The sequence below is a fragment of the Microcaecilia unicolor genome, chromosome 3, assembly GCF_901765095.1.
Source record: "Microcaecilia unicolor chromosome 3, aMicUni1.1, whole genome shotgun sequence".
Lineage (NCBI taxonomy): Eukaryota > Metazoa > Chordata > Amphibia > Gymnophiona > Siphonopidae > Microcaecilia > Microcaecilia unicolor.
In genome coordinates, this window is record NC_044033.1 from 221,170,305 (window position 1) to 221,185,224 (window position 14,920).

General features: G+C 43.5%; 1 protein-coding gene across 1 annotated transcript in view; it reads right to left on the minus strand.

The window, feature by feature from the left end:
- The window catches only part of LOC115464390 (erythroid membrane-associated protein-like), a 32,688-nt gene extending 17,973 nt beyond the window's left edge, over window positions 1-14,715 (minus strand). The window contains exons 1-4 of the mRNA XM_030194775.1: window positions 14,707-14,715; window positions 14,440-14,461; window positions 4,824-4,844; window positions 4,412-4,432 (exon numbers count right to left, since the gene is read on the minus strand). Of these exons, the coding sequence (XP_030050635.1) occupies window positions 4,412-4,432; window positions 4,824-4,844; window positions 14,440-14,461; window positions 14,707-14,715 (73 nt within the window). The remainder of the gene's footprint in view (window positions 1-4,411; window positions 4,433-4,823; window positions 4,845-14,439; window positions 14,462-14,706) is intronic.
- Window positions 14,716-14,920: the final 205 nt, after the last annotated feature.

Here is a 14,920-nt window from a genome sequence, read left to right on the forward strand (position 1 = left end):
CCTAAAGGACAAGTCCAAAAACCGCTACTAAATGGACCTGGGAAAAATCCACAATTCCAGGAATAACATGTATAGAATGTTTGTACGTTTGGGAAGCTTGCCAGGTGCCCTTGGCCTGGATTGGCCGATGTTGTGGACAGGATGCTGGGCTCGATGGACCCTTGGTCTTTTCCCAGTATGGCATTACTTGGCCTGGATTGGCCGCTGTTGTGGACAGGATGCTGGGCTCGATGGACCCTTGGTCTTTTCCCAGTATGGCATTACTTATGTACTTATGTACTTATGTAGGAGAGGACGAGGTCAAGACAATGGCCGTTTCGGTGAGTAGGGGTGGTGAAGCAAAGCTGGAGGTTGAAGGAGGATGTTAGAGTGAGGAACTGAGAAGCGTGAGGGTCAGACTGGTCATCAACATGTATGTTAAAGTCTCCGAGAATGAGGGACGGAGATGAGGGTTCAAGAAAGACGGAAAGCCAGGCATCGAAGTCGGTGAGGAAGGAAGAGAGGGATTTATTAGGGGGGGCGGTAAATGACTGCCACTCTGAGTGGTAATGGGCAGAATAGCCGGATGGAGTGAGCTTCAAAGGATGAAAAGCAGTGAGACTGCGGTAGGAGGAGGGGTTGGAAACTACAGGAGGGCGAGAGTAGTAGCCCGACGCCTCCACCATGGCCAGCTGTGCGGGGGAGTGTGGGAGAGGAGATAACCTCCATGACAAAGGGCCACGACTGAGGCAGAGTCGTCAGGGGAGAGCCAGGTTTCAGTTAGGGCGAGCAGTTGAAGGGAATGAGAGATGAAGAGATCGTGGGTGAAAGGCAGTTTGTTGCAGACCGAGTGGGCATTCCACAAGGCACATGAGAAGGAGAGGAAAGAGGGGGGGAGGAGGGGAATAGAAACGAGATTGGAGACATCACGGAATCGTTTGCATGGATAGGAGGAGGACAGGTGAGGGGGGCCTGGATTAGGATTAATGTCTCCCGCGGATAGCAGGAGGAGGAGCAAGAGAGTGCGGAGGAGGGTGGGGGAGGTTGGGCGACGAAGGCGACGAAGACGGGGTGCACTTAGGAGGAATGGTGATGGGTTAATGGCAGGAAGGAGGTGTTGAAGCCATTTGGTCGTGGGAGGAGCCAGCATTTCTAGTGCTCTGGTCCCCCTGACATGCCAGGATACCAACCGGGCACCCTAGGGGGCACTGTAGTGGACTTCAGAAATTGCTCCCAGGTACGTAGCTCCCTTACCTTGTATGCTGAGCCCCCCCAACCCCACAACTGTACACCACTACCATAGCCCTTATGGGTAAAGGGGGGCACCTAGATGTGGGTACAGTGGGTTTCTGGTGGGTTTTGGAGGGCTCGCTGTTTCCTCCACAAACGTAACAGGGGGTATGGGCCTGGGTCGCCTGTCTGAAGTGCACTGCACCCACTAAAACTGCTCCAGGGACCTGCATACTGCTGTGATGGACCTATGACATCTGAGGCTGGCAATCAATATTTTTAAAGATGTTTTTTGAGGGTGGGAGGGGGTTAGTGACCACTGGGGGAGTAAAGGGAGGTCATTCCTGATTCTCTCCGGTGGTCATGTGGTCATTTCAGGCACCTTTTTGTGCCTTGGTCGTAAGAAAAACACGACGAGGTAAAGTCGTCCAAGTGTTTGTCAGGGACGTCCTTGTTTCTTTCGATTATGAGGAGTCGAGGACGTCCTAGTGTTAAGCATGCCCAAGTCCCGCCTTTGCTATGCCTCTGACATGCCCCCTTGAACTTTGGTGGTCCATGTGACGGAAAGCAGTTGGGAACGTCCAAAATCGGATTTCGATTATACTGATTTGGACTACCCTGTGAGAAGGCCGTCCATCTTCCGATTTGTGTCGAAAGATGGGTGTCCTTCTCTTTCGAAAATAAGCCGGATAGTATTGTCCAATGAAACAAGGGCAAGCCTTCACTGAGTCTGAGTTGAGCTGTGATTTTAAAAAAAAAAAAAAAAACACACTCGAAAGGTATAGGTACTCTTAACACTGCCCTTGTGGATAGAAATATGGCACTCTAACCCAAGTATCTTACAGCACTGGGCTTCACCTTCCTGCCAAAAAGTTAGAACTTCCAAGGGAGTAAAAGTCCATAGATGTCTCCTTCAAATAAACAGAACCTGCCACCCTCTACTGCCCTTAACATTGTCCAGACAGTCAAGATCTAGCTTCATTTAGTCCAACGCAGCTCTTATATTGAGAAAAAAAAGGGAGCTGAGCCTCCATGAGCCTGGGGATTCCTCTAGCCCTAGTTAGCATGTAAAACCACACTTATATGGCCCTCAAAGAGATAGCCCTGTAGCATTCTTGATCAAACCCCAAGCAAGGCAATATGCTATCCCCTTCTCTAGTAATCTGTATCCAGCTCACCGCCAGCCACCTAACCACCACTGCAACATTCAAAACACGAGATCAGGGCAACTACACAGTCTAGAAACAGAAGATCTTGTCCTACCCTCCACCTCTGGTTCCCGGCACTGCCCTCAAATTCCTTTTGCACTGGAGTCTTGTATATTTTTGTCCAGATCCTCCATGAATGTCTGTGCCGCCTCTGAGTTATCAAAAAGATGTGTCTGTCCCTTGTATGTCACCCGTAAGTGGGCCGGGTAGATCACAGCAAATTGGACATGACGTTCAAACAACTGAGAGCACACAGATGAAAAGGAGTGCCGTTGGGCTGACACTCCCACGGAATAGTCCTGGAAGTAATTTTTATTTTCATAAGTCAGTGCTTTACCCCCCCCCCCCCCCCCCTTGAAGGGCATGCAGTATTGCGACTTTATGTGCATAATTAAGTATCTTTGCTATGACCACCCATGGTCTTCCATAAGCCAGTCTCCTAGAGCCCAGCCAGTGAGCTCGTTCTATACGGAGTGGCCCCACGTGGTCAGCAAGTTGTAGCTCCCTCGTGATCCAGGCCTCCAAAAGGCCCAGCAGATCTGCATCTAAAACAGACTCCGGGATTCCAACCAACCGGATATTACTCCTCCTAGAAAGATTCTCCAAATCTTCCAGATGCTTCTGGCAAGTCTCTAAGGACTTCTGTATCTTTGTATGAGAATCCTCCATCACCCAAACTCGATCCTCAAGTTCTCCCGTCAGCTGTTGCTGGCGCGCAATCTCCTGGGTCATCTCCTCAAGTGTCCCCTGTACTTTGCTTAATTTCTCCTCAAGGGGTTGGAATCTTGTATCCAGTATGGCCTCCATAAGAGTAGCTACCTCTGATGCCACTTCAGACACCCACAGGCTAGTGAGAGCCTCCATTTTATCCTCAGATGGTAGAACAGGTTGCTTGTCCAATCGGCTCAATCTAGCCGCCACCTAGCCACCAGAGTATCTCCCCAAAGTGGGCCAGGCTCTTCACACATAGTGCCAAACAGTTCAATAAGCACAAGGATTTGAATCTACTATAAAAGCAAGGCTTTGGGAGAGATCAGTAGGAGAGCCTTCTACCTGCGTCCTCTCTCCAGCATGGAATCTCATGATTCCTTTCAAGACTATTTTATAATGACAGTAGATTCCTATTTCTCAGTAGATTCCTATTTCTCTTTATAGAACACTAGCATAAGCCACCATACACCTACTTACTTTGCAAGTGCAGACATTTATACCAAACATTGAGCTGGTGTAAATGCTTTTGTACCTACACCTAGATTGCAAAGGAACACGTGTAGGTTATAAGATTCTATGTGCAATAGTGTATGACCCGCCTAACCTGCTTCCAAACATCACCTTGCAAAGTACATGCCATTAAATCTTGGTTGTACTTACAGATACTGTTTAGTAAAAAATGGTTCTTTATGCACATATGTGTCCACATGCATGCAAATCACTAGAAAACTGCCATTTGTGTGCATTTATGCCACCCTGTTTGAGTTTGAAGCAAATGTAAAATAAATAAAAACATTTTCCCCCGATATTCAGTCAGCGGCAGACTGCATTTTTTTGTCTGCTGCCAATGATAAAACCAAACATTCAATGCTGAGCCCTGTGCAGGCTTCAGCATTGAATTTCCAGTTTTTTTTTAAAACTGGCTAGCGCATGTCCGGTTAATATTCAGACTTAATCAGCCATGGGCTAGGGTGTAAAGATAGGACAGTTGTTTATGTGCTAAACATGGCCAGTTAGCTCAGAATATTGGGAGCTAACTGAACTCCACCCCTGAAACGCCCCTCTAAAGCATCCGACATACATGGCTTCCAATGCGTTGCTAACCAGTCATTTTCAGAGGCAATAACCAGTTAAGTGCCACTAAGAATAACTAGAAAGCCACATACAAGCAAGTTAACTGGTCAAAGACCATTCCCAGCTGGTTAACTTGCTTTGAATATCAGCTGGTTTGAAAACAAAGTGGAAGTATTTTAGCCACAGAACATAAATAAAAAACTACTTACTGTTATCTGCAGATAGTCTTTCTACAGGAAAATGAAAAAGGGAATAATTAGTGAATGCAGGGGCATGGATATTAAAAATGAATTAATAATTCCTACAGGACCCATTCCCCCAAAATGAAAGGTATTCACCTTCTGTCTTACCCTCTCCCCATAAATAAATAACTTAGATTCCATAACCTCTTTCCTGCACCCTCCTAAATCAATGATACTCTTATATAGCATGAAGGTCAGCTCCACCCCCTCCATCCCCCAGCACTTAGTAAAATATTATTTGGGTGACATATGAGGTTGCCACTTGCAAGGTACCAAGCGATTGTCATTCCCACCTGCCACTGAGCTACATACATTTCAATTGATTGTCCTAGGAAACGTAATAATTTCAGCTATAGTAAAGAGTTAGAAAATTACTCACCAACTTGTGCAGAAAGGTCTTCTACAAAAAAACAAAAGAGGAGAGAATCAGTGCACACAAATGAAGGCAATGCCATTAAGAGGGATCTGACAATCCATTCAGAGCTTACTTCCCAGAAATGAAACAGTAACATAGTAGATGATGGCAGATAAAGACCTGTACGGACTATCCAGTCTGCCCAACAAGATAAACTCATTACATATAGTATGTGATACTTCATATGTATACCTCAGTGGCTTAGCTATGTGGGGCCTGAGGGGGCCTGGGCCCCGTAGATTAGGCCATGGCCCCCTGCCAATGATCCCCTTGAACTCCCCTCCCACCACCAACCCTTCCCCGATGTCGCCACCCGCATCAGATATCTTGTTTTGCTGGTGGGGGTCCCCGAACCCCGCCAGCCAAAGAGAGTCTTCTTCAGCGCTGGAGTAGCGCCTTTGTTCAACTAAGTTCCCTTTGTGATCAGCTGTTTCTGACGCCTTACGCCCTGCTCTGTGCATGTAGCCCACGCAGTTCTGAATTCCATAACCATTTTTCATCTCCACACCTCCCATGGGAGAGCATTCCAGGTACCTACCACCCTCTTGGTGAAAAAATAGTTCCTGACATTATTCCTGAGTCTGCCCCCTTTCAACCTCAATTCATGTCCTCTAGTTCTACCACCTTCCTGACTCTGGAAAAGGTTTGTTTGCGGATCAATACATGGCAAATATATGAATGCCTGTATCATATCACCCTTGTTTCTCCTTTCCTCCAGGGTATACATGTTAAGGTCAGCAAGTCTCTCCTCATACGTCTTGCAATGCAAATCCAATACCATTTTTGTAGCTTCTTTGAAGCACTTCAAGTCTTTTTACTTGCTTAGCAAGATACGGCTTCAAACTGAACACAATACTCCAAGTGGGGCCTTATCAATGACTTGGAGAGGGGCATCAACATCTCCTCTCTTCTGCTGGTTACACCCCTCTCTATGCAGCCTAGCATCCTTCTGGTCACGACCACAAACTTGTCACATTGTTTTGTCACCTTCAGATCCTCGGACACCATCACCCCAAGGTCCCTCTCCTGAGCTGAGCTTACCAATCTCTCCCCTCCTATCTGGTATATCTCTTTTCGGTTTCTGCACCCCAAGTGTGTCACTCTGCACTTTTTGGCATTTAATTTTAACTACTCCCTCCAGGGTATCCACTCTATTGGCTATCTTTGTGTCATCCACAAAAAAAGCAAACTTTTCCTTCTAACCTTTTAGTGATATCTCTCATAAATATATTAAACAGAATCGGCCCCAGCACCAACCACTGAGGCACTCCTCTACTCACTTTCCTCCGGGTGGATTCCATTTACCATCACCCTCTGTCGCCTGTCGGTCAACCAGTTTCCTATTCAGTTTACCGCTTTGGGTCCTAAGTTCAGCCCTCTCATCTTATTCATGAGTCTTCTGTGAGGGACGATATCAAAGGCTTTGCTGAAATCCAAGTAGATTATATCTAGCACATGTTTCATCCAGTTCTTTGGTCACCCAGTCAAAGAAGTCAGTAAGATTCTTTCGGCCTCGGATCATGCAACCTGTTGGCTTCTAGAAAGTTTACTATCCTTTCCTTCAGCAGCGACTCCATTATTTTTCCTACCACCAACTTGAGGCTTACCGGCCTGTAGTTTCCCACTTTTTCCCTGTCTCCTCTTTTGTGAAGAGGGACCACATCTGCTCATCTCCAATCCCATGGAACCTCTCTCGTCTCTAAAGATCCATTAATTAAAATCTTAAGAGGTCCCGCCAGGACTTCTCTGAGCTTCCTCAGTATCCTGGGATTTATCCCATTCGGCCCCATAGCTTTTGATCATCTTCAAATTCTCAAGCTGTTATAAACGCTTACTTCCGTGAACAGCGCAATATCCACTCCATTCCCAGATATTCCCTCAGCAGCCAACTACAGTCCTTCTTCAGGATTTTCTTCCATGAACACCAAAGAGAAGTAATTGTTAGCACATTCACTTTATCTTTATCCTCATCACTCTTTACAATGTATCTTGCCTCTCTCTGCACAAATAATTTGACTTCCTGGTCATCGCTCCTGCACTTTCCTAGGTCATCAGTTCCCACATTTAGCATCATAGCTGGTTCCTCCCCAGCAGCATCTAAAATCTTATATGGGTGGTCTGTGAGCTCCACCATCTTCAAACTTAGCAACCAAATTAGAAAGCTATTCTCAAAGCCCACCAGCCACACAGCTGTCTATATTTCTTTCTAAAATGTATTTATAAAGAGATCACAAAGACCTAATATAAGAAAGATATAGCATTCAGTCCAATTAATATATCCGTAAAAGAAACAGTAAAAATAAAGTTGCCTCCAATGCACTCTACAGAAGTAAAGATCATAAAATTAAAAAACAAAAAACAAAATGTGACTTGGATTTTATGGTGGTCATAGAGATGTGGGACCAAATTCTATATATGGTGCTGAAAAAAATGGGCGCTAACAGCTATCCTAAAAACAGTGCTCTAAGTTGTGCACCTTTTATAGAATAGCATTTAGCGCTGGGATCCGCGCCTAATTTTTAGGTGCGAAGATTTGCACCAATTGAAACCTGGTGTAAATCCTTGAGCCTAAATTAGGAGCCGATCTCTGGAATTTTATAATACTGCTTGCAAATTCTTGGAGTGCTTGTGACTCTCCCATACCCCTCCCATGGCCATGCTCCCTTGCTGGATCCGTGCACAAGAATTTACGTGTACATCTTTATAGGATAGCACCTAGCCAGATGCACGCATAAATTCTAATTCTTGCCAATTAGTCATATATAGAATCAAGGGGATAATGCATGGAGAACCATGACTGAGATATAGGTATAGCCAGCTATAATATATTCAGAAAGACATGGTAGAAAGAAAGGAAGGAGGAATGGTACTATATGTAAAAAATAAGATTAAAGCAAAAGAATAGTAGAACTTCCAAATCAAGGAAGAGGCACTGTAGGTTAATCTGAAAGGAGAGAAATGGCACATCTGGGGTAAATATTCAGCTGGTGGCAGTGAGTGATTTCTTTTTACCTGCCACTGGCTTTATGCCCAGATATTCAATGGCAGGCCACGTACAAGCATCAACAATGAATATCTGGTTATGTGCGGCCAGCTAGCACTTCACCATTTAAGTGTAAATATTTAGCCCTTAACCAGAGAAGGTAAACTGGACAAAGATAGGACAGCTATTTATTCAGTCATATTTGTTTTGCTTAACTTATCTGGTTAAGGGCTGAATACTGGTATAGTAATATAACATAGTAACAGTTAATTATTATATTATAACGCTCTACCATCAACGTTAAAAGAGACAGCCGATCACAGTCTGTTCAAGAAATCTCTAAAGACCTACCTGTGTGATCGATCTTACTCCGCTCCTGCCTGATCTGCATTCCCTCATTCCTCTCCCCCTCCTCTCTACTCTGTTTGCACCATAATTATTATATTGTACTTTTCCTAAACATTGTAAGCCACATAGAGCCTGCCATGGTGGGATTATGTGGGATATAAATGTTCACAATAAATAAATAAATAAATATTACATATTAACATAGTAAATGACGGCAGATAAAGACCTGTACAGTCCATTTAGTCTTCCCAATAAGATAAACTTATAGCCATTTTCAAGACACAGACCATAGAAGTCTGCCTGGCAGTAGCCTTATTCTCCAACTGCGAAGCTGTCATCGAAGCCTCATTCCCATTACTGGTGTTGTCATCTAATCTCTGCTAAGCTTCTTTGGATCCATTCCTTCTAAACAGCATTTCCTTGTATTTATCCACACATTTTTGAATTCCGTTACCATTTTTATCTCCACCATCTCCCGCAGGAGGGCATTCCGCACATCTACCACCCTCTCCATGAAAAAGTACTTCCTGACATTATTCATGAGTCAGCCCCCCATACAACCTCAATTCATGTCCCCTAGTTCTATCACCTTCCCATCTTTGGAAAAGGTTTGTTTGTAGATTAATACCTTTCAACTATTGAATGACTGTATCATATCAACCCTGTCTCTCGTTTCTTTCGGGGTGGAGACGGCACCAGACTCTTAAGATTTATTTAATAGATCTTTACAGACGGGAGAGTTTTTGCAGGATTGGAGAACAGCGGACGTGGTCCCTCTTCACAGAAGTGGAAACAGAGAAGAAGCTGGAAACTACAGACCGGCAAGTCTCAAGACGGTGGTAGGAAAATAATGGAGTCGCTGCTGAAAAAAAGGATAATTAACTTTCTAGAAGCCAACGGGTTACAGGACCCGAGGAAACATGGCTTTACCAAAGGAAAATCCTGCCAAACAAATCTCATTGACTTCTTGACTGGGTGACCAAAGAACTGGATGAAGGACATGCGCTAGATATAATTTATTTGGAAACGAATCTATTTTTTTTATTTCATATTTTCACATATTAATCAAGAATACTCTTGATAAGAAAAGATACAGAAAAGAAAATAAGAATATTATCATCACATTACACAATTATACAGAAATAAGTATTCTTTCTGATGTTCTAGTCCACTATTAGGAGGGAGAACAAGACACAATTCCATGAAATCAGTTCACTTAAATAAGTAAAGGAAATGAAGAGAAACTAGACCATTCATACTATTCTACGGAGTAGATGAAAATATTGTTACTGGTTGCGCAGGTGGAGACACCACAGTCCTTGAATCTAGAAAGGAGGTTAAATGTGTTGGATCGTAAAATACATATTTAACCAAATTAACTTTCAGTACACATTTACAAGGAAAATTCAACCAAAAGAGACTCTCCATTTGTAAAACCCTAGGGCGAAGCTTGAGAAAAAGTTGACGCCGTTTTTTGGGTTGTTCTGGCAACATCTGAAAACATTCTAATCTTATAGTTCATAAAAAGTTCTTCTCTATGACGTAAGAATTGCTTTAATACCCAATCTCGGTCAGGTTGTAGAACAAACGTTACTATTAACGTTGCTAGTGTAGGGGAGGAAGTGAAGGCTGCCTAGAGTTGAAGATTGAGATAGGAATACACATTGCTTGCTGGGGAGGTGGAGGGAGGGGGTAGGGGGGAAATTGGGAGTTGGGTGGGGAGGTGGTTAGAGGGTGTGGGGAGTAACGTATTATGGTGGAGACTTGGATTTGGAGTACCAATAAGGCGGTAGAGAGTCTTGGACATGAGCTGATATCTCTGAGACAAGGGGATGCCTCTTCCGTCAGAAACTGGATAACGAGCAGAAGGGCGGTTTTCCAGATACCAAGAAAGATGAAATTGGACCCATGTCTCCGCCCATCCTGAGAACACTTAACATACTCCTGTAACTGCGGAACCACAGGGAGGGGGGGGGGGGAGGGAAGGGAGATTACCAATAAAAAGTTTGACACTTGTTTTACTGTTGTATGGTTAAATATTGTTAAATATTGTTAAATATTGATCTGTATTAATGACATTATTGTGATGTTCCATATTTTGAGGTGTCAATAAATAACTGAAACATAACGTTGCTAGTTTAATGCCCTGCTCATCCTCTTCAATCAATTGCGTGAGATTTAAGATATCAAAGGAGACATCACCTCCTTCCACAATAGGTTGACTAGTATCTTTCTTTTTATACAGTAACATGTAATATATCTTGGAAACAGGCGGGCATGCTTGTTCAGGAATCTTCAATATCTCCTGTAAATATTTTTTAAAGGTAATAAGAGGAGCTATTGCTGGCATTTTGGGAAAACTTATCAAATGTAGAGTGTTAGATCTCTGATTCCAAGTTTTCAATTTTGTATTGCAAAAGTTTATTTTCTTTCATGAGACTCATATGAGCTTGCTGAAGATTATCTATTTTACCCATATTAGATTCAATATTTTTTTCAACAGTTAAAAACTTTTGTTTCCAACACAGTTATTTTTCTAAAGGAGCCTTAGAACATTGGCTCACTGAGATCAGTTTTTGTGATAAGGAAATTTCCAGTCTCAAAAGAACTTCCCATATAGTATCAAGAGTGACCTTTTGAGGTTTTTCAAGCAAATAGGACTCACCGAGAGCTGCAATTTCAATCTCCTTCCCTTCCAAGGGCTGTACCTCTCCTGCCGCTTTGGTGTCCAGCAAAACGCTGGCTCCTGTCTCCTGGCTGGAAAGTGCTGGTGCTCCATCACCGTGACCTGCCCCCGCAGAAAGAAGCCCTCCTGGAGCGTCATCGCACAGGTTCTCCACTGCACGTCGCGGGTCCAACGTCGGCATAGGTGGTGGACTCCGAAGATCGGGGCTTAATGAGGTGTCAGTCTCAAGCTGGAATAGTGGGTCACCTCCCACCGCTCCCTCCAGCGGCGAGGAATCTTGTCCTAAAAAATGTCCAGCTGCAGTAAAGCAGTCCATCGGTCCGACCTTCGGCATAGCAGGTGTTGCCGGGCCAACATGCTGCTTACCCCTCCTCTTAGGCACTGAGGGATGAAGAAACGCTTTCAAAAACAATTGAGGTAGGAGAGAGAGAGAGAAGCTTCCTGCGTTCTCTTCAAAATGCCATCTTCCTCTCCTGCCAAACAAATCTTATTGACTTCTTTGGACTGGGTGACCAAAGAACTGGATGAAGGACGTGCGCTAGAAGTAATCTACTTGAACTTCAGCAAAGCCTTTGATACTGTCCCCCAACGAAGACTAGTGAATAAGCTGAAAGGGGTTGAACTTAGGACCGAAAGTGGTGAACTGGAAAAGAAACTGGCTGACCAACAGGTGGCAGAGAGTGGTGGTAATGGAATCCCATCGTAGGAAAGAAAGGTGAGCAGTGGAGTTCCTCAGGGGTTGGTGTTGAGGCCTATTTTGTTTATATATTTGGGGGAGATATTGCTGAAGGGTTGGAAGGAAAGGTGTGCCTTTTGCGGATGACACGAAAATAGCCAATAGATGGATACCCTGGAGGGAGTAGAAACGATGTGAAGGGATCTTCGAACCTTAGAAGAATGGTCGAGGGTCTGGCAGTTAAAATTTAATGCCAAGAAGTGTAGAGTGATTTACTTGGGGTGCAGAACCCCAAAAGAGAGATACCGAATAGGAGGGGAGAAATTAGTAAGCTCGATTCAGGAGACAGACCTTAAGGTGTTGGTGTCTGACAATCTGAAGGTGAAGAAACAATGCAACAAGGCGACAACTGTGGCCAGAAGGATGCTAGGTTGCATAGAGAGGGGCATAACCAGCAGAAGAAAGGAGGTGTTGATGCCCCTTTACAAGTCGTTGGTGAGGCCCCACTTGAAGTATTGTGTTCAGTTTTGGAGGTCGTATCTTGCTAAAGATGTAAAAAAAAAAACCTGGAAGCGGTGCAAAGAAAAGCGACAAAAATGGTATGGGATTTGCATTGCAAACCGTACGAGGAGAGACTTGCTGACTTGAACACGTATACCTTGGAGGAAAGGAGAAACAGGGGTGACATGAAAGGTATTAATCCGCAAACGAACCTTTTCCGGAGACGGGAAAGCGGTAGAACTAGAGGACATGAATTGAGATTGAAAGGGGGGCAGACTCAAGACTATGCCAGGAAGTATTTTTTAACAGAGAGGGTGGTGGCTATGTGGAATGCCCTCCCCCAGGAGGTGGTGGAGATAAAAATGGTAATGAAATTCAAACATGCATGGGATAAACACAAAGGAATCCTCTTTAGAAGGAATGGTTCCGTGGAATCTTAGTGAAGATTGGGGGGCGACACCGGTAATTGGGAAACAAAATGGGAGCTGGGCAGACTTCTATGCCCTGTTTGTGACTGAATAGATAGGGATGGACTGCAGTGTAAATTTTAAGGGGCTTTGACGTTAGCTTCAGAACTTAGTACAAGAACAGTGCTGGGCAGACTTCTATGGTCTGTGCCCTGAGAAAGGCAAGGACAAATTTAACTTGGGTATACATATAAAGTATCTTGTTGGGCAGACTTATTATGACTCCTCTCCGAACCGCCCTCAAAATAGCCAGTTTCCATTTTCTCAGTTAGAGAGAATATTTCAGCAGAACTATCTAGATAAGTGCCATTACATATCCCCAGTTAGCCAGCCAAACTGAGCGTGATTTAACATGTTGGAGCTTCTCCTACCTGGTTAAATGGATTTACATTGAGATGGTATACAGACCTCCCTCACAAGAAGAAATAGACAAAGATTTAATTGAAGATATTCACAGTATAGCTGTGAAGGGGGAAGTACTACTAATAGGTGATTTCAATAGGCCAGATTTGATAGGGGGATCTCTATTGTGGGGTTTTCTAGAAGTAGGGAGATCCTGGAAGTTCTACAAAGAGAACTATTGCAGGAACTGATAATAGAACCCATGAGGGAAGGGGGGATACTGAACTTAGTACTTATGAATGGGGACAGCGTTTCTGATGTAGTGGGTGACCCTGTGACATCCAGTGATCACCAGAAGATATGGTTCAGTATTAGGACATGGGGAGAGATTATTCATTCAAAACCAAGTAACCCAGGCATCAAGAGAACTAACTTTTATTAATATGAAGGATTGCTTCAAGTTGTTGTTAGCTGGGTGGGAACATCTGGGAGAAGTAGAAAAGCAGTGGGCAAAACTGAAAGGACCTATTTTAAAGGGCAATGAGCTGTTTCTTGGGAAATTAAATAAAAGGAAAAGGCACTACTATGGTTTTTAAAAGAAGTAATTTAAAAGATAAGGAAAAAGAGGTTTAGCCTTCATAAACTCAGGAGATTGCAGAAAGAGGAAGGCAGGTGATAATATCTGGAAAAGCTAAGAAAAGCTGGGAAACTAGTCAGGAAAGCAAAGATGCACATGGAAGAAAAAAATAGTCAATACAGTAAAATAGGTGGTTGGGGGGTGGTGGTACAAGAAATGTTTTAGATATGTTAGTGATAGGAGGAAGTGCCAAAGTGGCATTGTAAGGATCAAGGGGAGGAATATGTAGAAGGTGATAAGGAGAAGGCAGAATTGCTTAACAAACATTTCTGTTCTGTGTTCACAAATGAAAGACTGGGAATAGGCCTGCAGAAGCAAACACAGATATGAATAGACGTGAGGTAGACCTCTACTTGGTTTTTCAAAGAATGTGTTCATGAGGGTCTAGCCAAATTAAAAGTAGACAAAGCAATGGAGCCAGACAACATACATCTGAGGGTATTGAAGGAACTTAAGATATGGGTGGCTCCACTGTCTGACCTTTTCAATGCTTCTTTAGAGTTGGAGTTGTCCCAGAGGACTGGAAAAGGACAAATGTACTTCTTCTCACCAAGTGCAAGTAAGGAAAAGGTCAGTAAGCACAGGCAGGTTAGTTTGATCTCTGTGGTGAGTAAATTAATGGAAATACTACTAACCACAGAGGATAGTGGGCCTCCCTAAGCCAGTTTCTAGTGATGTTTTCTGGTTGTTTCTGCTTATCTGCTTAAGGTCTATTGAACAAGAACAGCTGGTAAAGGGACAGGCCCAGAGGAAGCAGAGCTGGGAACTTTGCATTTTGTGATAACTTTAAGTGATCCAAATAAGAAGAATTACCCAATGATACCAATCTCCCTGAAACTCCGAAGACCCACCCAGAGCCTTCCACACCCAGCAGGAACAGAACATTCAGAAGACATTTATAAAATTATAACATATGGAGATAAATTTAAAAACTACTTACTCTTATCTGCTGTAAGCCTTTTCTACAAGAAGACAGAATGGGAAGAATTAGTGCATGCGACAATACTGACACTGGAACCCACACATGGAGCCCCCAATTTAGAAGGAATATAGAAACCAGAATGGCACATCCAAGTTATATTGTCTATCTGGTAGTATTTTAGAACAGTATCTGCCAACAGAGAGCCTGTTCCAACATATTTGCAGGAATGCACTTGTATATGTGGTAGCACATCACATATAAAAACCTTATCTACAGTATGCACACAAAGTCCATCGTATTTAAGTCATGTTACCAAGGGGTCTTTTACTAACAATTAGCTCAAGTTATCTTCAGAAGGGCCATTTTATTCATATAGTTCCTGCTGCAGATAACTCAAACTAAACTTTAGTAAAAGATCCCTCCCACCAAGTGATTCTCACACCTATCAGTACCCAGCCACTTTTATTTCTATTTCTTTCAGCTATAGTAAATAATTATA